This window comes from Vulpes lagopus, chromosome 8 (assembly GCF_018345385.1).
Source record: "Vulpes lagopus strain Blue_001 chromosome 8, ASM1834538v1, whole genome shotgun sequence".
Taxonomy (NCBI): domain Eukaryota; kingdom Metazoa; phylum Chordata; class Mammalia; order Carnivora; family Canidae; genus Vulpes; species Vulpes lagopus.
Window position 1 is genome coordinate 44,446,891 of NC_054831.1, and position 21,277 is coordinate 44,468,167.

At 35.7% G+C, this 21,277-nt stretch overlaps 1 protein-coding gene across 1 annotated transcript in view; it reads right to left on the bottom strand.

Moving 5' to 3' along the window:
• Positions 1–21,277, bottom strand: part of STARD13 (StAR related lipid transfer domain containing 13) — a 404,789-nt gene that overhangs the window by 310,688 nt on the left and 72,824 nt on the right. The window contains exon 3 of the mRNA XM_041766443.1: positions 8,665–8,698. Coding sequence (XP_041622377.1) covers positions 8,665–8,698 — 34 coding nt within the window. The remainder of the gene's footprint in view (positions 1–8,664; positions 8,699–21,277) is intronic.

Sequence of the window (21,277 nt, forward strand, 5' to 3'; positions counted from 1 at the left end):
TCTGATATTCCCCAATAAAGTCATTTTCTGGTAAAATAACTGGCTATTTTATTTTTAAGGTTGACAGTGCCTATCCTGCCCCATGTTATAACAAAGGGAATAGATTATTGTGAGACTATGCATGACTCTGTCCTCAGTTTATAGACTTCTATTCACCATTAATGCCCTATAATTCATCATTTGGGTAGTCAGTGAATATGTTATAGTTGGAAGTGATTATGAGAACTTTGTATAGAGCTATTATTATTAATAATAATAATGCCAGTAATAGCCACCATATATCAGTCATAAGCAGGCACCATAATCAGGACTATTCCATCTATTATCTCATATAACTCTCATAATAATCATGTCAAATAGTATGTTGTTATTTATGGTCACAGATGAGGAAAAAGAAGCTGAAACAGTTCAGTAACTTGCCTTTGATCAGAAGGCCATGAAGTGAAAGAGGTCCACGCTCACACTTAGGCCTCTCTGTCTTCAAAGCCCAGGTGTTCTGTCTCCAAAAAGAACAATGTTTTTCAGTTTTGGGTTAAGAAAGATAAAACATAAAAATATTATTTTGAATTGCAGAGGAAGGTAGGAGTGCTTTCAATGAATCCATTAGGGAAATCAATAATTCCTACAAGTATTTCAAACCAAAATGATGGAGGGAAAGACACTATAACTCACACTGGTGGCTTACTGATTTTCACTAGCTAGGCTATGATGATCTCCCATTTCTCACCATTTGGAATTGATTCACAGGACCACATCAACCAGTAAACTGCAGAGTGACTTATAAAAAGATGTTAGAATTTGTGCTATCAAATATGGTAGTACTACACCTGCCCATGTGGCTTCTGAGCATTAGAAATGTGACTAGTCTGAATTAAGATGTACTGTAAAGTGTAAAATACTCTCCAGGTTACAAATATTTAATATAAAAAAGTGAAATATCTCATTAATAGTTTTAATTTTTTATGTGCTGAAGTAATATTTTGGATATATAGACAAAATAAAATTTTATTAAAATTATTTTACCTATTTCTTTTTGCTTTTTTAAATGAGATTAATAGATTCCAAATGATGTATTTGGCTCACATTTGCACTTTGCATTATGGTTCTATTAGGCAGTGCTGTTGTGAACCATTTGTATTTTCAAATAACCAACCTTAAAATCGAGTCATGGAAAAAATTGTTGAAGAATAAAAGCAAAACAACAAATAAACAAAACTCAATACTTAGTGTCCCAGAAAAATTACTTGACTAAAGTTTCAATCTTAGTTTAGTCTACCAGTTAGGAGATGCATAAACTTTGATGAATCAGTTCATATCTAGTAATCATTTAATACCTATTTTGTAAAACCATATAATAACTATATGCTTACCTCATAGGGTCGTTACAAATATAAAATGAATACTTATTTCATTCATTTAACAAAATTTATCAAGAATCTATTGTGCACAGGTTCCAGGGATACAAAGAATAATAATTCCTGGTACCTGCTCTCAAGGAGCTTACAGTGGTGGTTACAGAATTTTATAGGAGCTGTAACAGAGAGCATCATAAAGTGTTGATGACTGGTTAACTCTGCTTGGGGATTAAGGAAAAATTCAACAGATGGATTAGGCTCTGATCTGCCTCTTGAATGTGAGGAGGAATTTGCCAGGTAGAGAAGTCAGGGAATACAAGTATCTTGTCTTCAGGTTTCCCAAGTGTGAAAGAGCAAGGTGTGCTCAGTGAATGGGCGAAGGATGTGTGTGTGGGGGGGAAGGCAGTTAAGGCTCTGGCAAATAAACAGGAAGGGATGGGAGGGAAGGTAGTGCCCTGTATCCATTGTTGGAAGGTTCTGGGTTAGAAAGTTCTGATGCTGACAAAGAACTGAAAAAGAGGAACCACATTACTTGGTAGCCTTTGGTGATGGTACCCATATTCTAATGTGATTTTCTTCCTTTCTTAGAGGAGGATGTTAACAAAAGGTATAAATATAAATCAGTAGGACTTAATTGGATAGTATTCAATTACTAACTTCTGTACAAAACTGGATGGGGTAAAATATTCCTTTTTTAAAGTGAATGCTTAGTTCTTTGGGTCAGGACAATGCTTCATAAAAGGGCCTACCTTTTCAACAGGATAATTACAGGGCTCTCTGAGGAAGAGCCAGCTTCACAAAACAACTGGAGCCTACAAGAAATCATTTAGACTTTCCATTATTTCCAAAGACTGAATTAGTTGCTAGAAATAAGCATATATCAAAGTTACTCATCTGTACTAATGCTGCAGTCAATATGATTGACATTTATCCATGGGGCTATAATGGTATATGATACATTCAAGATTATATATTTGAGCATAACATATTTATAAAAGGCGATTTCAAAAGACAAATTATGCTGCCTTTTAATTCTAGTGTTTTCTTTGGCACATTATTTACAGGGGTTGCTGTTTCAAGAACAATAAAAATAAACATCGACTAATTACACATCTATTTACAAGTTTGTGGGTAGATTGTAAAACCTCAAAATGAAATTGCATTTTATTTTTAACGTTAAATTTACATTATTTAAGGGATCAATATGCTATACAGAAAAGCAGAAAGACCTGTTTTTTTTAGACAGCACATAAAATAAAATCATGTTGTTATTGAATAGAAATTTTTAATCTTTTCCTTTCGGCTCATGAAATAAATAGGATGTAAGGCTAAAAGGCTGTTTTTCAGCTAAGGTCTATTCTTTGCAATAAATGGTATTAAAAAACAAAACAAATTGATATGTCAGTGCTTCTGACTGAAGAGATTATTGATTATATCAAAGAAGGATTCTTAAAACAAGATAATATTCTTTCTCTGTTGAGAACAAATTAGTATTGTAATTGCTTTCTGCTGCTTTTCTGCTTTCTGGTCATGATCTCATCTTTGCAAGGTCTCTCATCCTTGAGAAGAGCCTACTTCATTTCCCAGAAGATCACAAAAGGAAGAAACCAAGTTCTGATTTGTCTTTCATCATTTAGGGTTTGCCCAGGTCTGGTTTCCTCCAAAGGCACTTTAGAAGCAACAACAGCAACAGTAAAATCAAATTTCTTGTTTTGGTCTCCAGAACTCATTCTTTTTTTAAAAAAATTGCTACTTTTTAGGGGATATTTAAGTAAAGGTTCACTAATTATATTTGCAAAAATAATGTTTCTTTGATTTTAAGGATCCTGCTTGCATCCTGGCATATTTACATTCTAAATAACAGCAGAAATATAAATGTAATAGAAAATATCTATGTGTTTTCCCTCTATGTATTCTGTTTATTTATTCTCTTCCCCACTAACTGTGAGCCCCTTGAAGGAAGACACTGTCTTTTTCTTCTTTATGTTCACTATGTAATGAAATATAATGCCTGCTCAATAAATGTATACATAAAACATGGTAGTTGAAATTTATGGGCAAACAACCCATAGCAACCAGTGATACCACCTCCTCCCACTCGCCCCCAACTACACTCCTTGGAAAGTATGTTTAGTGAAAAGTATATTGTCTTGAAAATCAAATAGAACCAGGTTAAAATTCCAACATAGACACTCATTGAGCAATTCAACCTCCTTGATCCTACTTTTTATATGTATAAAGTGAGGACAATACCTCCTATGTTGTAGGGATTTTTGAGGATTGAATGAATGAATATTCATAAGGAATATATCATAATGCTTTTCTGGCACATAAGAAGCACTCAATAAAAAACTGATCCTCTATCTTCCTCTAATAGCCCAAACATATCCTCTTCAAACTGGTACTTAGCAATGTGTCAAGAGGGTCACAAAGCCACTGGATAAACATGATGATCATCCTGCCACATACACTTTTCTGGATGGCACACACTTATATTAATATAAAACATTCATTTATGGATTCATTTAGTCAACAAATGTTTTTGAGCACCTGTTATGAAACAGCAGTCTGCTGGGTACAAAGGATAAAATAATAAATAAGATATGGAGTTTCTAGTTTAGTAGGAAGGAAAGGAGGGAGGGAAGGAAGGGGGGGGAGAAAGAAGTTATAATTTTTGATAAGTGCTGTGAAGGAAACAAAGAAATTGTAGAGACAGAAACTTGTTGGGGAGGAGCCAACCTCTTTAGATAGAGTAGATAGAGGCTTTTAAAAGCAGGTAGCTTGGGATCCCTGGGTGGCGCAGCGGTTTGGCGCCTGCCTTTGGCCCAGGGCGCAATCCTGGAGACCGGGATCGAGTCCCACGTCAGGCTCCCAGTGCATGGAGCCTGCTTCTCCCTCTGCCTGTGTCTCTGCCTCTCTCTCTCTCTCTCTCTCTCTCTCTCTCTCTGTATGACTACATAAATAAATAATAAAAAAAAATTTAAAAAAAAAATAAAAAAAAAATAAAAGCAGGTAGCTTTTAAGTTGGATAATGAACACATAGTCATAAGAGGACTTAGAGATGAGAATTTGAAGGAGAGGGAACAACAAAGCAAAAGTCATCTGAATCCCTCAGGTAAAACAAATTTCATATTTGCTGGCTTAGCTATTTCCCTGACTTCCTGCTCCTCGGGGCTCTTTGGTAAATATTTGGGAAATATTGCAGTGGTGACCTTGAATGCCAGCTGCAAGACGTAAGAATGGCGAATAAAAATCACTCTTTCCCCCTCTACATTTAAGTTAGCAGCTCACAAGGGCTATAACTATTTAGAATAAACTGGTATAACTCAGATACAGAGGGAAAGATATAGCTAGATTTGTATACCACTTATGAGGCACTTGCAATTCAAAATAGAGATTCACGGTAAAACACAAAATAAAACTAGGTTCTTCTCAGCACACTCTGATGCTTTCCTTTTGCCTTGTGTGGGCATATTGTCACAAAATGGCAATTGTTTCTCTTTATACAGACACAGGAAATCACAATTGTAAAGCTTATTGAATTATCATAAACCTCCCTAGTCACACATTTCCTGAAAAGCACTGGTTTAACCGCAGAAATCTTGAGAGGATTTAAGGTAGGTGAGTTTGAGTGAAGGATAATTAATCTTATTTATCTTTGTGTTGCTAATACCTTGCATAATGCCAGAGACATAGATGTTCAATGTACACTTGATGATTAAAAAGAAGTTATAGTTTTTAATTTGGATTGGTGAGGGGGTACCAGGAATATCTTGAGCTCATTACAATTAAATTCCAGTGAAACAGAAGAATATGTACACTCCATAGTAAATGTTTTTGTTCACAATCATTGGGTTTGGCCATACTTTTGACTCCATACACACTCTGTATCTCCAAGACTTATGAAATTGTTTGTGATAGATCCTTCATAATCCTGATAATAGGCCTAACAAAATACTATAACACAATAAAGCTGAGAAGGCAGAAAGTAATTACAGTACTTGCAGGAAGGATGAATAGTTACGGTCACAAAGCTGCTTTTGAAACTGTTCTTAGAGGAATTATCCCTGTCGCTCTAGTGAAATTACTAAGGAAAAAAAAAAAGCAAGTGATTTCTTCAGAAATGATCTTATTTTCCTTAGGTTTTAAAATTGCTTTCTTTATGTAAGAGAAATTTATTACAATCTGGAAGCAAAATACATACAATATATGCTAAGAATAGCATATCAGTACAAGACTCAAATATTATTGATAGTAAGGAAAGACGTAATTTGGCTTTGGTATCCTATTTACAAATTTAAAGAAATGAAAAATACATACAATGAGAAACTAAATTTAAAGACAGAGTAAGTCAACCATAACAATATGAGTTAATTTTTAAAGTATGTATATACTTGTGAACTTTTACATTCACTTTTCAAAGGTAAATTTTCATTCCATTTGTGGAATCTATACCATAATATGTACCATTCATTTCTTTCTTTTTTTTTTTATACCATTCATTTCCATTTTGATTTTTTATCCAACAAGGACCACAGCATAATAGGCATGAACTCAGAGAATTTACTGCACTGTTACCATAGTAAATGTTTTTTCTTTCATTAGGCTGAAATCTCATGGTCCTGGCAGACAAACTACTTAGAAATAGAGTATGGCTACTTGTGACACTTTCTCTTAATCTATTAGCAAAAGTGATAACAATGGCTGGCCTTTAGATCACATCACTGTACCTCAGCTTTTCTGCTTGAGATCACTAGTCCAATGGGCTCCACATTTATCCCACACCAGTGTCTAACACCAGAGGCAAATGAGGATCAGGCCATTTTAACACATAAGAAAGAATCATGAGAAATCAGCTTACAAGGGCAAAGAAAACAGCTGGATCACAGTCAGTCCTTCTCCTATGTCACATTCTACCTCACATCTGTATATATTAAGCAGTCACCAATAGATCGTCCATCTGGCTGCCCTATTACATCTTAGGTAAAACATACATACAGCGAGAGCTGTCAGATACTCCAATCAAGAAGCCAGTATAGGGAGCCAAATTAGAAACAAAGGGAGCCCATTTCACACTTTACAAATGGCAGGAAGGAAATATCATTAAAAATTTAAATTGTGAAAATAATTTAATTTGAAAGAGGAGATTGATAAAAAAAAAAAAAAAAAGAGGACATCTATAATTGAAAAAACCCAAACTTATGGACTGTTTTACATTTGCATGGAAATTTGTTTTTGTTTTTTTTTAATAAATTAATTTTTATTGGTGTTCAATTTACCAACATACAGAATAATACCCAGTGCTCATCCTGTCAAGTGTCCCCCTCAGTGCCCTTGCATGGAAATTTGAATTAGGCTTCAAAAATTCTCCTCTTATTTACATGTGCAGAAAAATTGTTCTCAGACATCCTTTGCAAATATTTCCTACTCCCAGAGTGCTTTCCATAAATATTTATGTGAGAATTGATTTGACTCTTTTCTAGTTTCTGCTGGCCTGCTTGCCTACTCAATTTTTTTTCCTGTCAAAATGAAACACTAGCTGGAGGAATGGATAAGCAGCTAAAAATGGAGTCTCTGCTCGATTGAAGCCCCACTGTATGATAGCTGAATATTCGCAGATAAGCTCCTCATCCAATCTGGTACTTCTCACCACATTAGAGCCACCAAAGCTGAACTTCCTCACTGGAGATTGGTCATAAAGCCACTTGTCATTTCCAGCCTGGAGTTAACTGCAATTGTTTTTAATTTACTCCCTTAACTGTAGCTTTTATATGATGGCAATTATCCTAAGTTGGATATGCTTATGAAAACGAACATATTCTAGTTATCAAAACTCCAGGGGAAGAAGCACTTTGTCGAAAACTTTCACATGCTGTTCATTTGTGTAAATCCCTCATTTGGTCATTTCTGGAGTGAAGCACATTCTTTGCTGATGTAAATGTAGTATCAACTCCTTGAATTCAGGCTGGAATTTCAAACAAGAGAGATGAGGCATAGAGGGTTCTACTTATGGCATAACTTACTGAGACATATACAATCTTGAAAGACAGCTTTGCTTATTTCCCACTTCGGTGTTGGGTGGTTAAGGGTTCAGTACTGTTAAAGTCTCAAATATAAAAAGTGAATGTAGACAAAATTACGTATACTTGATGCTACAAGTGTTTTGCAGAATGGCAGGAGCAAATTCTGTTGCTGGTTTTAGTGGCACAGCTGGTGGGTCCAGCTGTCTCACTAAAGACATTTTCATGACAAAGTTTCAGCCAGCCATTTTGCCTAGTGGTCCAGTGTAAAGGTCTCCTTGCAAATCTCCCTAAGAGATAGTACAACAGATTGCTATATCCCAGAGATCCAATGCTGATGCTGATCCAATTTGAGCTGAGGCTGAGATCTTAGGTTTTTGAATAGTGGTTCTCCAACAATTAAAGAAAAAGGAGTGTTCAAAAATGGAAATAATGCGGGTCACCCAATACAAGTGCAACATTAGACAATTAAAATTAGTAGCATTATTTCACAAGATTATTTCAAAAACAGCCTTTAAAGATATAAACTCAGAGAAAAGAAGTTTTAAGTTTACATTGAATTATTCTAAAAGCTTGTAATCCTCAATGTAAAAAGGAAAATATAGTGGAATCACAAAGTTTTTGAAATGGTTTCCTTCTGTGTAGAAGCATTTGAATGACATATGAAGTAAAGAAAAACAAGAACATTCAGAATGATGTATCCACAAGGATTGCTAAAAAAAAAAAAAAACTATTCAACTAATACAACATCTACTACACAGTTGGTAAGAAGTGGTGGTCCAGGGAGTGTGATTAAGCTGTTATTTTATGTAGTCATTTAAATAATAGATTAAATAAATTAAGATGCAAACCATATTGGTTTACACAGAACATTTCCAAATATAGAAGCTATACAAATAAAAATTGCTACCCTTCATTATTGTCAGGAGAACTCATTTAAACAGTTGTTTCCATATAGGTGTAATATTTATTTAGTTCTTATTAAATCTATAGTATATGTTTCAAGATAAGGACTGGTTATGGAATGGTATTGGTATTTCCTTGCGGGAAAAACCAACTGTAAAAAATGGGGACTAAACCCATAGTATGGGCTGCATGACAACTAGTGAAAACCTAAGTGAACTGATCCAGTCTTCAAGATATAGGACATATTCTAATTTAACATCATACTGTGAATATTGATTATTCAACAAAACTCATGGCATGCTTAAACTTACAGTGACTGGGCAAGGTTCTTCAAACAACTTTGATAAGCAAATAGACTAAAACATCCTTCCAACGAGACTTACCTGCTCTCTCTTTGCTTTGTCTGTGAGAGAGCACCTGTAAAAAAAACAAAACACAACTATCTTAATATCTCAAAATTACATTGCTTTCACCAAAAATAACATCATCAAGTTTGAAAAAAATCACATTGTAAAATTAGGATCGAATGACCTCTGGAAACTAAAATAAAATGCCACAAGGGTATTAGTATTGAATGATTTTAGGCTGAACAATAAACAAAATATTCATTTACAAGGAAAATGTGTTGTTTGTTTTTATCTGGATTATGGAAAAATGTACACTATCCTATATCCATTAATAACCAGAAGACCGAAATCTAGTTTTTGTCTTCTACTCCACTGTCCTCATGTTACTAACAACCTCCTAAGTGCTAAAACCAGTCCCTACCGCACTTTCTCTCTCTGTAACACTCCAACAGCCAAGGCCGCTGAGCATTCCACCTTTATGAATTTATCTTTCTGGGCTTTTGTTCTCCCACACTATTCCTGCTATCTTTTCTACCTCTCTACCTGTTCCTTTTCATTTTCTTGGTAGGCTCCTTTTTGGCCTGTGCCCTTCTTTTATGTTGATTTCATTTACTTTTGTTTAATTTTGTCAGGCATTGGTCAGGGCCTTCTCTTCTCACTCTGCCCTTTTTCCAGAGTGATTTTATCCATATTCCCATCCATATTCTGATAACCTCCAGATTTATACCTTTAGCCTACATTTTAGCCTACTCTTTCCTTGAGCTCCAGGCTAATAGAGGAAACTCTTACTGGACATTTGCTTTGGGATAGTTCACAGACACTTCAAACTCCATGTGTCCAAAGCTCAACATTATCCACCCTAGCCTCATACTGATCTCTTTTCAGTGTTCCCATCTTAGTGAATGGCTTCACCATTGCTATGAAATGACTGTGTCCCCCTGCCCCCACCGAATTCCTATGTTGAAGCATAATTCTCAGTGTGAAAGTATTTGGAAGTGGGGCCTCTGGGAGGTATTTAGGTTTGGAAGGAAGTCATGGAGGTGGATATCCCAAGATGGGAGTGGTGCCCGTAAGAGGACTAAGAGTTTGGAGCTCTCTGTCATGTAAAAACATCGCAAGAAGATGGAAAGCCAGGAAACAGGCTCTCACCAGAACCCAAATCTGCCAGTGCCTCAACTTTAGACTTCTAGTTTTCAAATACTGAGAAATAATAATTGTTGTTTAAGCCACTCAGTCTATGGTATTTTTGTTATAGCAGCCTGAACTGACTAAAACAACCATCTACCTGGTTGCTCAAACCAGAAATCCAAAGATCATCCTTGACTCCTTCCTATCCTTCTAGTTAAATTGTTGATGTCTACTCCCAAATCTTGCCTAAATGCATCTACCTTTTGTTCATTCCTACTTCCATCTCTGAACAACATTGAAATCTTCTTAGATAACTACAATAGCTTCCTAAACTCTACCCTGAATCTAGTCTTATTCCCTCCAAACTATTCACACCCAGCATGATCTTTCTAAAATGCAATTTCATCACATCTCTCTTCTTGAAACCATTCCCCGTTATCCTAAGAATAAATACAGTTTTAGATTATATGCTTTGGAGCATATGTTTGGCAATCAGAAAGACAGTGACTAGCTGCATGACATTCAGGAAGTTACAAAATTTCTCTGAATCTCATTTCCTTGTCAGTCAAATGGGGTTGTTTTAAGGAGTAAGTAAAATAATTCATGTGATATGTGGCATTGTGATTGTGGCAAGTGTGGCATTGAAGAAACATACAATGAATATCTGTTGTTTTTCTGAAGGAAATCCGGAAAAATAGGAACTTAAATTTTCCTAACTTTCTCAAAGCATGGAGTAAATGATACTCTACGGGAGTCAGGGATGAAGGAGGCACAATACTAATGCAGTTAAAGCTTTGTCCTTATAGCTCAGTTCCTAGCCACTCCACTTTCTATTCTCTCTCTTTCTCGAACCCTATTCTGTGCCTCTGCTCATACTTGTTTTGGGTAAAACAAATCCACAAAAGAGTTGGTGACTGGCAATGAGAAGAATCACTTTTCCCAAACATCTTCGTGTGTTACCATCTGACAAAAAACACCAACTCCTGAACCTCTAATGGTAAAACTTCAGGTGCTGTGAGACCAAAGAAGAAAAATTCTCTCCACATTTCTCAGAAAATATCAAGTAGGTGACTACTTACCACTCTAGAAAGAACCCAACCTGACTGCAGATAGTGGTAGAGCATATTTATTTATTTAGTAGTAGTAAAGCATACTGAAATGGTTCTGCCTCAGTCTGGGAGCAAATTTATTTAATGACTATTTACCTCAATAGCAAGTAGAATAAAATTAAAAGTAAAATAACTTTTGTTACATGAACATAATAAAATATTAAGAATTATTTTCTAAATATCATAATAATGGTTTAATTATCACGCAAAGAAATAACCCAGGAAAATTCAGCCTCAATTGTTTAAGAATTCTCACTTATGAGCAGTTACTACAAAGAAATTTCAGCCTGAGGGCTTAAAAAGAAAACAAAACCTATTAAGTAGGCTTCCTCACTCACTCCATGAGATTGGGGTGCTAACACAGCTACTCATATGTTAATAAGAAATAATCCTTGACAGAAGAACTGATTCCAAAATAAATCAATGAACCCCAAGTGAAATAGTGATTCCCAGATAAAACAGACTATTTGACAAAAGTATGGTTGCCTATTATTAAGTTTTAAATATAGAATTTACAGTAAAGGATATATAGAGTTTGAATTTGATAAATACATAAATTGACATGGAAATATGAAAAATGTTAATGTTGAGGGTCATGATCAGAAAAGAAGTAGAATTTAAATGCCTGATATTCACAAGAATAGTGCTCTTGAAAACTGAAGATATTTGGAAAATATTACTGAAGTTCAAAGATTTTAGAGATATTTAAAAATGAACCCTACTCTTATAGACATTTAAATAGTACACAAGGGGATCCCTGGGTGGCTCAGCGGTTTGGCGCCTGCCTTTGGCCCAGGGCACGATCCTGGAGTCCCAGGATCAAGTCCCACGTCGGGCTCCTGGCATGGAGCCTGCTTCTCCCTCCTCCTGTGTCTCTTCCTCTCTCTCTCTATGTCTATCACAAGTAAATAAATAAATAAATCTTTTTTAAAATAAATAAATAAATAAATAAATAAATAGTACATGAAAAGTTAGAAGCAGAAGTAAGGACACTCATTTCCCAGGAAAGCTGATGTGGCAAAGAATAAATATATACATGCATACTCTATAATACATCAGTTCTAAACATCCACAAATGTGATGGTGAACATATATTTCCTTATAGATATACAGCACTATTTTAGCACAATAATTTTCACTAAAAATCACCAGCTGCCAAGGGCCTGAAGGAGGAGGAAATGGGGAGTTATTGTTTAATGGGTATAGAATTTCAGTTTTGCAAAATGAAAACAGTTTTGGAGATAGAAATGATGAGGATTGCTGGACACTGCACTGTACACTTAAAATGATTAAGACAATAAATTTTATGTTTTGCATATTTTTCCACAATTGAAAAAGACAAATAAAAATCTCTGGATGCATATATTCTATTGTAACTCAAACCCCTCTGTTTGGAAACCCAAATGATAGGGTAGAAGCATTTTAGACCCTAGCAATATATCACATTAATAGAAGATCAATAAGAACTAAAATGTGACTATGGGCAAATAATAAAGGAAATGATACTAAGATAATTATTTATACTCACCTACAGTTACTATTAGATCATAGTCAGCTTCAGAAATATAAGAACGAAGAGTACGCTTTGGAGCAGAATGTGGGATGTCATTCACTGATGCCAGGTTAGTTAGATTAAATGTCTCTAGACCATCAATGGATTTTTTTCTCTGAATGTTTTTATTTAACAAATATTTGTTGAGTGTTTTGTCAATATATAGAAACATATTTCTAGCATTATGCTGGGTGCTTGACACTTTATCTCTGTTGTATAGATGGCTAGGGGCAGCTAAATCATCAAAGCTGGAGATTAGGAACTCTAGAATTGTTAGAATTATCTCATGGATAAATTGTAGTAAATTCCTTTGAATTAAGTTTAAGAGTCATTTGCCTCATTTGGTGAGATGTCTCATAAGGTATTAAGTTTTTAATACCTCTAAAGCCATAGTAATTATAAAACCATGTTCACACAATCTAAGAATAACAACATTTTAGGAATTGTTTTATGATACAGCTGGATTTAAAATACAATTGCTTTTTGGAATAAATTTATCCAGACGTGTATCTCTTGCCCACATAGACAAATATGCAGATTAAAAGAACAGAACAATACCAGGCAATCATAAAAATATTCATAAAGTTTTTATTGGAAGGCCATGGTCTTTGGGGTATGTGATGATCAATCAAGCTGATAAATACATTAACTATTGTTCAAGTGAAATCTGAAAGCTATTTCAACACCTGCTCCTCCTGAAACACAAAGGGCCCATTTGTTCCTACTGCCCTCATAGTAAACCTTTAAAACCCAAAGCAGCAGATAAAATACCAAAGTAAATAAACTTTTGGGTAAACATGTAAGCCATTTTACTGTTTGCTCTTTACTTTGTCCAGAATACACCTGCTGGTTTCAAACTCAATAAATTATATTCAGAGGTGACCCTGATTTAAACATTACAGAAAAATGTCTAAGTAGCAATGAAAAAATAAGATTAATCACCAGATCACCACTAGAAAGTTGGTTTCTTTGGACACATATAAGAGGTGTGAGTATTACACACACTGACTTTGGCCTAAATAATTTAAGGCTGACTGACACTGATGTAGGTGATTTTATATCTCAAAAAAACTTTTCCTAATCTTCTTAGCTACCTAATAGGTCATGTACAAACTATATGTAAAGCACTAAAGAAAACATGAAAAGCACTAAAATGTGCAATTCTAGAGTCATTTTTAAAGAGCCCTGCTTAGAGAGAGGTTCAACTCAAGTATCAGTTCATGAAGAAAAAAATGAAAACGTAATGTTCCTTAATCACCACACTAACTCTCAATACTGACTTTAAATTTGAATTCAAATTATTCTAAGCATGGCCTTGCAGAAAACTTTCCAAAACTTTTTATTGCAAAAATTCTATATGTTGGTTCCTACCTAATTCTCAAAGCTATTTCCTCTCTGACTCAGGTTGAGAAAAGGCTGAAGTAACTCTTAGTTGGTAAGGTATGTGGAGAAACAGAAGTTAATAGATTTCCTCACAATTACCTATGCAATGAAAGCCAAAGAAAAGACTGCTAAAAGGGATAGAGAGAATACACAATTTTAGGTCGACTCCTTATTTTATTTGATCTTCCTTGATTTCCTCTAGACTTGAGATACATAAAGTAACACTTATTTCAGTGCATACAAAAATCTCAATGTCTTAAATGAACAGCCAAGTGAAAAATCTACTTTGCAGATTTAAAAATACTTTGGTTCAACTCATGGGGTATAAATCTTTCTACTTCTAAATTTAAATTTTGATGTATATATATTAGTATTCACGTATTTTCATAGATCTAGTAAGTAATACATAATTTCAGATGTTTAATCTAAATGCAAAAAAAATAGTCTTTACTAGCTCAGTGAGTCTAAAATGATGTTATTTAATAAACCATGGCATTTTAATAAGCATTCTTGACATCTGGTGTTAATAAAAAGGATTTTATATTTTACAGTTAACATTTAAAGAAAAAGCATGACTGCAGTTTTGCTATTTATCACAGACCACAGATGGCATAGGCCACATTTGGGTGGCTTCATTTCCTTCTTGATTAGTTTATATAAAGAGGCCACTTGTTTTCTCTCTTTCTGTGTATGTTTTATATAAGATTTGGACCAAGTCCCAGAAGTGAATAAATGAAAGAAGAAAGGAATGCATCAAATAAAAATTAAGTTTCTTAATAACAAAACTGATTATAGAATTTTCCTGGATCCAGTTTAGTTAATACAGTTCGTTTTAAACAATGATCCAAGGAATTTTGCATCTGGATAAATATTTGAAGTAATTTTTGCAGAACTGAAAAAAAAAAAACAAGCATCTAAAAAGTTCCATCTTGTGTATAACCAGTCTCACTAAGCAAAAGTTGACCAATCCTTCAATTCAAGGCAGGTTTTGCTAGGAGCCTATATGAAAGGAGCAGCTGAGCATGAGACTACAGGGACAACTAGACTGGCATGGAGACCTCCAGATGCTCTTCTTGTCTCCGGATCAAGAATCTAAAATACGGGTCTTCTTGTTCTGCTTGCTCAGACTTCCTATGTTCCTCCCCTTAGGTCCTGTACTGAGTGTCCTGTTTCAACGTGGACATCGGGCTTGGACTGTCCCTGGATTGACCCCAATACACCAGTTCCTGACCCCCTCCTCTAGAAGATGTCACTACTTATCTGGGAACATCAATGTAATACTATAAAGTATGCTATCATATGAATTTTCACTAAATTTTGTTAGAAGAACTGAAAACTAATGACTATACTTACACATGCATTTACCAGATAATAATAACATATTACGTTATGAGTAATAATATTATGTTATGAGACAAAGTAAAACAACAAAACTCTGAATGCAAAACCATGAATTAATCTGTTAGAAATTGAGAAATGGGAATATGAGTTAATTAACTCAAAACCAATTCTCTTCTCCTTATTTAGTTTGTATTATTTAATAATCACAAAAAAATGTTTGGTTTCATGATTTAAACACATATTTCCTAGCCAAGTAATATAGGTCCAGTGAGAAATACTTTGAATGTGTTGGCCCAGCTATTTAGCTTTACCAGAGGGCTGATTCATCTTAGGACAATTTGTGGGTGAGTAGAAGACTGCAGGTTGATAACCTAGAAGAAGATATAAGACATACACATGTCAACCAATTAGCTAGCTATTCTGTGAAGAATTTGTTAGAATACAGAACTAACCAACTTAGCTAAGTCAGTCATAATGACAAGGCTACTGTCCTGTGGAATAAGCAAATCAACAGAGTTGCATGCAAGGCATAATGGTTGCACAGAGAAAGGCACAGTGGACTTCATGAAGAGAATCAAGTGAGGTTCATATAGAGAGTGATATTTAAGATGCCTCTTAAAGAATAATATTACTGGGAAAATAAGAGGGAGAGAGGAATTCCAGAGAAAAGGAAATATATATACAATGGAAAGGGGGCAGAGGAGAGCATAAGTTTTCAGAGAAATGCAAGTTCTCTGATATTGCTGTAAATCAGTTATGGGAAAGAGTGTAAAGTGATGGGATTAGAAAACTATGAAAAGGCTAGAAAATAAAAGAGTTTGTATACTACAGTAAGGAGTTGAGAATGACCTCTCTGGGTAATAAGGACTCCAAAAGAGTTGACTATAAAATGGTAAATCTAGAAGAAGCATGAAATGATGGGCTAGGGGAAGAAAAGATGGGCATCCGTCAGGGGATTGTAGTAGATCAAGACCAGGTGAAACAAAAGGACCTGAACTAGACTATGTGTGAAGATGTGGTAGTTATGAATCATAGGAGGAGATTGAGAGTAGGGAGAGAGAGGGGCATCTTGGATGGTTTTCAGGTTTTTCCTTGGGCAACCTTAACACTGATGAAGATGAGCAAATTGTGAGTACTGGAAAATTAAGATCTGTCTTTCTCTATTTCTTTTAAGGCATTATGATATATTAGAAAGAGCTGAGTTTAGGGGCACCTGGGTGGCTCAGTTCACTGGGTATCTGACTCCTGATTTTGGATCAGGTCATGATCTTGAAGTCATGGAATCAAGCTCCACATCTGGCTCTGTGCTCTGCATGGAGCCTGCTTTGGATTCCTTCCCTCTGCTCCTTCCCCCTTCCCCACCAGTGCTATATTTCTAAAAAAAAAAAATAGGCTGGGTTTATGAGTTAGATACATTAGATTTGAGACTTGAATCCAACTCTTGCTAATTACATGGGCTTAGGCAAATTTTCCCACTTGTTTGATACGTAGTTTCCTTACATGTAAAATGGAAATAGTAATATAGATTTCATAGGAATGTAAATATTAAATTAAAAAATTGTATACCATCTCTCATCCATAGTATCTAGGACCAGATTTAGCACATAATGGGCTTAATCTATGCATTCAAAATAAACGAGTAACATGGAACCCTTATGTGTATCTACATGAAAATATCTTTCTGTCCAACTATTATATTCAGTTTCATCTCTAACTTTAAAAATATTTCCCACCATTAAAGAATTTATGGAAAAGAAGTTACTGTATCACACCTCAATTCTGTCTGTTAGTAATCCTAGCCCCACCTTACTTTTAGGTGTGCATAAGTAAGAAATCAAAATCGAGATTGGTTTGGCTGTTACCACATGGTCAGCCTCCTTGGACAACCCGTGGGTTTGACTGCTTTATGGGCCTATTTGCTTTGGCTTTCAAGCTTATTTTTATAGACCAGTACTGCCACCTTTTAAGATTATTCAAAATTATAGTGGCATATTTTATTTAATGCATTTTCTTTATAAGAGTGGTTTTTGGTTTAAAAAACAAAACATCTAACCTAAGCCTGATGACTTAGGTCCTGACATGTTCAGCTTAATATAGGCCAATAGAGAAGAATTGGGTCACCACGTTCTGGACACACAGCCCTGGAAAATGTCAGAAGTTGGATGGTGTGATCTTCCATCTGGCCCCAGCTCAAGTAACTTCCTGAATAAATCCTAAGTGCTTTAAAAAATAAAAATGACTCTTAAGAACGTGTTTTCTTCTGGGTATGGAAGAAAGACTGATGATGTTGGCTTTCCTGGAGCACCTTTTCATTTTGAATTTGAAAGCCACAGAAAAGGCAATAGTTTAATACAATGCCAATATGGTATGAAACAGAAGATAACAATACAATATCATGACTTTTGTGTTAATGGAGGTCAGAGACTTTAAAACTGTTATCTACCAAAATATAACTTTACACCATCTTTAGACAAAAACACTTATATAAATACTTTGCTGCATGCTACCATTAAAAGAAAGAAAGAAGGGAGGAAAGAAGGGAGGGAGGGAGATAAGGTGGGAGGGAGGGAGGGAGGAAGAAGGAAAGGAAGGAAGGAAGGAAGGAAGGAAGGAAGGAAGGAAGGAAGGAAGGGGCTAAAAAAATTAAAAGTAGAGAAGGTGGGATTTTGGTCTTGCTGTTTGTTGAAAAGATGGCCTGAATTCTTGCTTCTCTGTTCCTGCAACCCTGGCAAAGGTATTTGATGAATAGTGAAAAGGATAAAAGGAACATAGCAGGAAGAAGAAACCTAAAAGGCAAGACTGATGGGTTTATGCTATGAAACTCACAAGTTGAACAGTGTCCTTGAATAATGGAAAGATGCTTTGTTTTCTTGTATTTAATTAATGCCTCCTCTCCTAACTCAAGGGGGTTTCTACTTGCGGTAGTTATAAAAACACACTACTCTGATCTTCTGCTTGGGGAGCTACTGTCCCCCTGGAAACACCACCCATTTAGTGCTGAGGCTGTATGTCCCAAAGGCTGGTTCTCAGCCAGTGAATAAAGTTGGTAGGGCTGTTGATACAGACCCTTGCTAGGCAGAAGCAGGATACTTTCTGTGGATGACTTTGCTAAAGGATTTCCCATTGGTCTGACCAAACCTTTCTTGGAACTGCACTGTGTCTCCTCCTTCCCTTTCTCTTCCCACAGATGTCAGACCCCCAATATTAAATAGAGGCTCTTCCCACCCTTCCCTGCTCCCTTTCTCAATAAATCTTTTGCATGTCTAATCCTATTGGTATCTGCCTCTTGGCAGACATACACTAAAACATTCATCTACTATCTTGTTCTTGTTTTATGGTCATAAGCAGGTATTTATAAACAGAAAAGCTGATGCAAAGAAAGATTAATAAACTGCCAAAGAGGATACTACAACTCAATGACCTGAGGCTCCTGACTCTTACAGTCTTTCATTTAACATATATTTATTGAATGCCTCCTATATGCCTGGTTCTGAACCTTAACCTAAGCATAAGGAGCACCTCTTTGAGCAGCATGCACAGATCTGAGATATAATAACATCACGTGCTGAAAAGTGAGGGATGAATTGATGGGAGAGGCCAGTTTGGAGACTGATACAATCCCCAAGAAGAGATGATGGTGGCATGTATAAGAATAGTCCCAGTGTAGACAGAAGACATGGGGAAATGTTTCACAGGACAGGGAAAACTGAGATTTGTGATTCAGCAGATATTTACACTGGATCAAGCCCTAGGTTATGCTCTGAGAAGAGAGAGAGAACAAAAGATAGCATTTCCAATTGTCCAGAAGCATTTGGTTGACTTCCATTCAAAGATGTGTGTGTAAAGGATTTTTTACTCTACTCCAGTCCCTCAAAGGCCAAAGGCATAATGGAAAACAGAAAAAAAAAAAACCCTCCACCACCAATAAAACAAGAAAATGGCCATAAGCCTAAACCACAGACTATGTAACACAGAAGGCAATTACAGTGGAAAGCTCTGCCAAAACAAGGGTGCTGAGAGCAGCCCAAAACCTCAGACTCTGAAGAGGTTTCAGACTTCTCCGAAAATAAGTGTCACAATAGTGGAAGGTCTAGCCAATTATCCTTTGATCAGAACAACCAGTACTAGGAGAACTTGAGAGAAGCAGGGAGTGCTCTTGTGAGCAGTGCCCTGTCATGGAACACAGGAGAGGTGGGCTCACCAACCCAGGCTAACCTGTCATATTACCTTCTATACTCAGAAGTGAGTAAGGGTGAAAGACAGAAGGGAATAACCAATTATCATATGTGAACACAAAGGCTTGTGACTCACTAGGCTTCCCTCTGAATCAGTCTTCCCATTAGCACAAGGACTGCAACTACTACCTGCTGGTCAAATCCAGTCATTGCCTGTTTTTGTTCTACCATGAGCTGAGAATGGTTTTTACATTTGTAAGTGGCTAAAAAAAATGAAATAAAAAAGATTAATATTCTGTGACACAAGAAAATTATATGAAATTCAAATTTCGGCATCTATGAATAAAGTTTTATTGGAACACAGCCATGTTCATCTGTTTTATCTTTTCTCTGGCTGCTTTTGGGCTCTTTACTAGTCTACTAGAGCTTCCATGACATATATCACAGATTGGGTACCTTAAACAAAAGAAATTTGTTTTCTCACAGCTCTTTTTAAGGCTGACATTTAAGATCAAGGTCCTGCCAGAGTTGGAGTCTCCTAAGGCCTCTCTCCTTGACTCAGAGACCATCTTCTCACCGTATCCTCATAATCTTCCCTGTGCATGCACATCCTTGGTGTCTTATTCCTCTTCTTTTAAGGACACCAGTCCTATTAGATTAGGGCCTCATCTTTAAGACTTCATTTAACCTTAATTGTCTCCCTAAAGGCCCTATCTTCAAACACAGTCACATTAGGCATTAGGGCTTCAACCTATGAACTTGAAGGAGACACAATTCAGTCCATAACAGGCTACAACAGCCAAATTGGATAGTTGAGAAAGAGAGACTATATGGCCTGCAAAGCCTAAAATATTTACTATTGGGCCCTTCACTGAAGAAGTTTGCTAAGGATATCCAAAAAATGAGAGGATACTTTCTACCAGGGGGAAAAAAAATTAACAGATTTTGTAACAGAGTATTTATAATAAGACAGCAGAGTCAATGTCAATTCATCCTTTACTTCAGTCTAGGTTCATATTATTCTTTGAAATCAGTACATAATATTCAAATATGAGTAACAATCACAGAAGAACCACTGAGGGACATATAAAACGAAATTGAGAAAAATTTATGTGTGTGTGAGGGGGTGGGTTTTGGAGGAGTGTGAGAACACAAGCAAACATGCATCTCCAAATAAATTCACAAAGAACTCAAGACAAATTCACAATGATAGTTCTCTATCTCTTCAAAAAAATTATAGACCGCATGATTCTCTTCAAAAGTTTTTAAGCTAAAAAAAGAAATATACCTATTAAAACAACGTATTTTAAAACTACTTAAAAGTCAGGTAGCAAGGTCTAAGATTGAAATTAGAAGAGAAACAGAATAATGCTGCAGATATGAAAATTATATCTGTAGTCACAAAACTAAAAGGTAAGTTTAAACAGAAAACACAGCTCATACTTAGGTTTGAAGAATCTGATGAGGTGGCAAATGACTGTGTAAAGAGTATGGGGATAAATATGAAAGAAACAGAAAAGTCTAACATACGTAGAATTGGTGTTCTGGAGGAGAGAACAACAAGGACATAAAGAGTATTCAAACAGTAGCAGAAAAGTTTTCTCAAATAAAAGAACAACTTAGTTTGTTGCTTAATAGGACAAATTCTTCTCTGGAAAATCTGCAATGTCAAGTGTCAGTGAACTGACTGGTACTGTCCCTTAAATAAATTATCTAGGCATCTGGTTGGAAACACTCAAGACAGAAAGCAGTGGACATTTGTCTACAAAGGTGTTAGGAAAGTAAAACGTGACCCCAAAAGCATATGCCTGATAAACTTGTTCTATAAATATAAAAATGACAGAGAGGATTGCAAGAGTTCAAGTAACATCCAATGTGCCTCCTTGAAAAATACAAATTGTTAACAAAGACTACCAAGAGGAAGATAAAAGTGAAAAATTACAGAGATGGAGAAACCATGA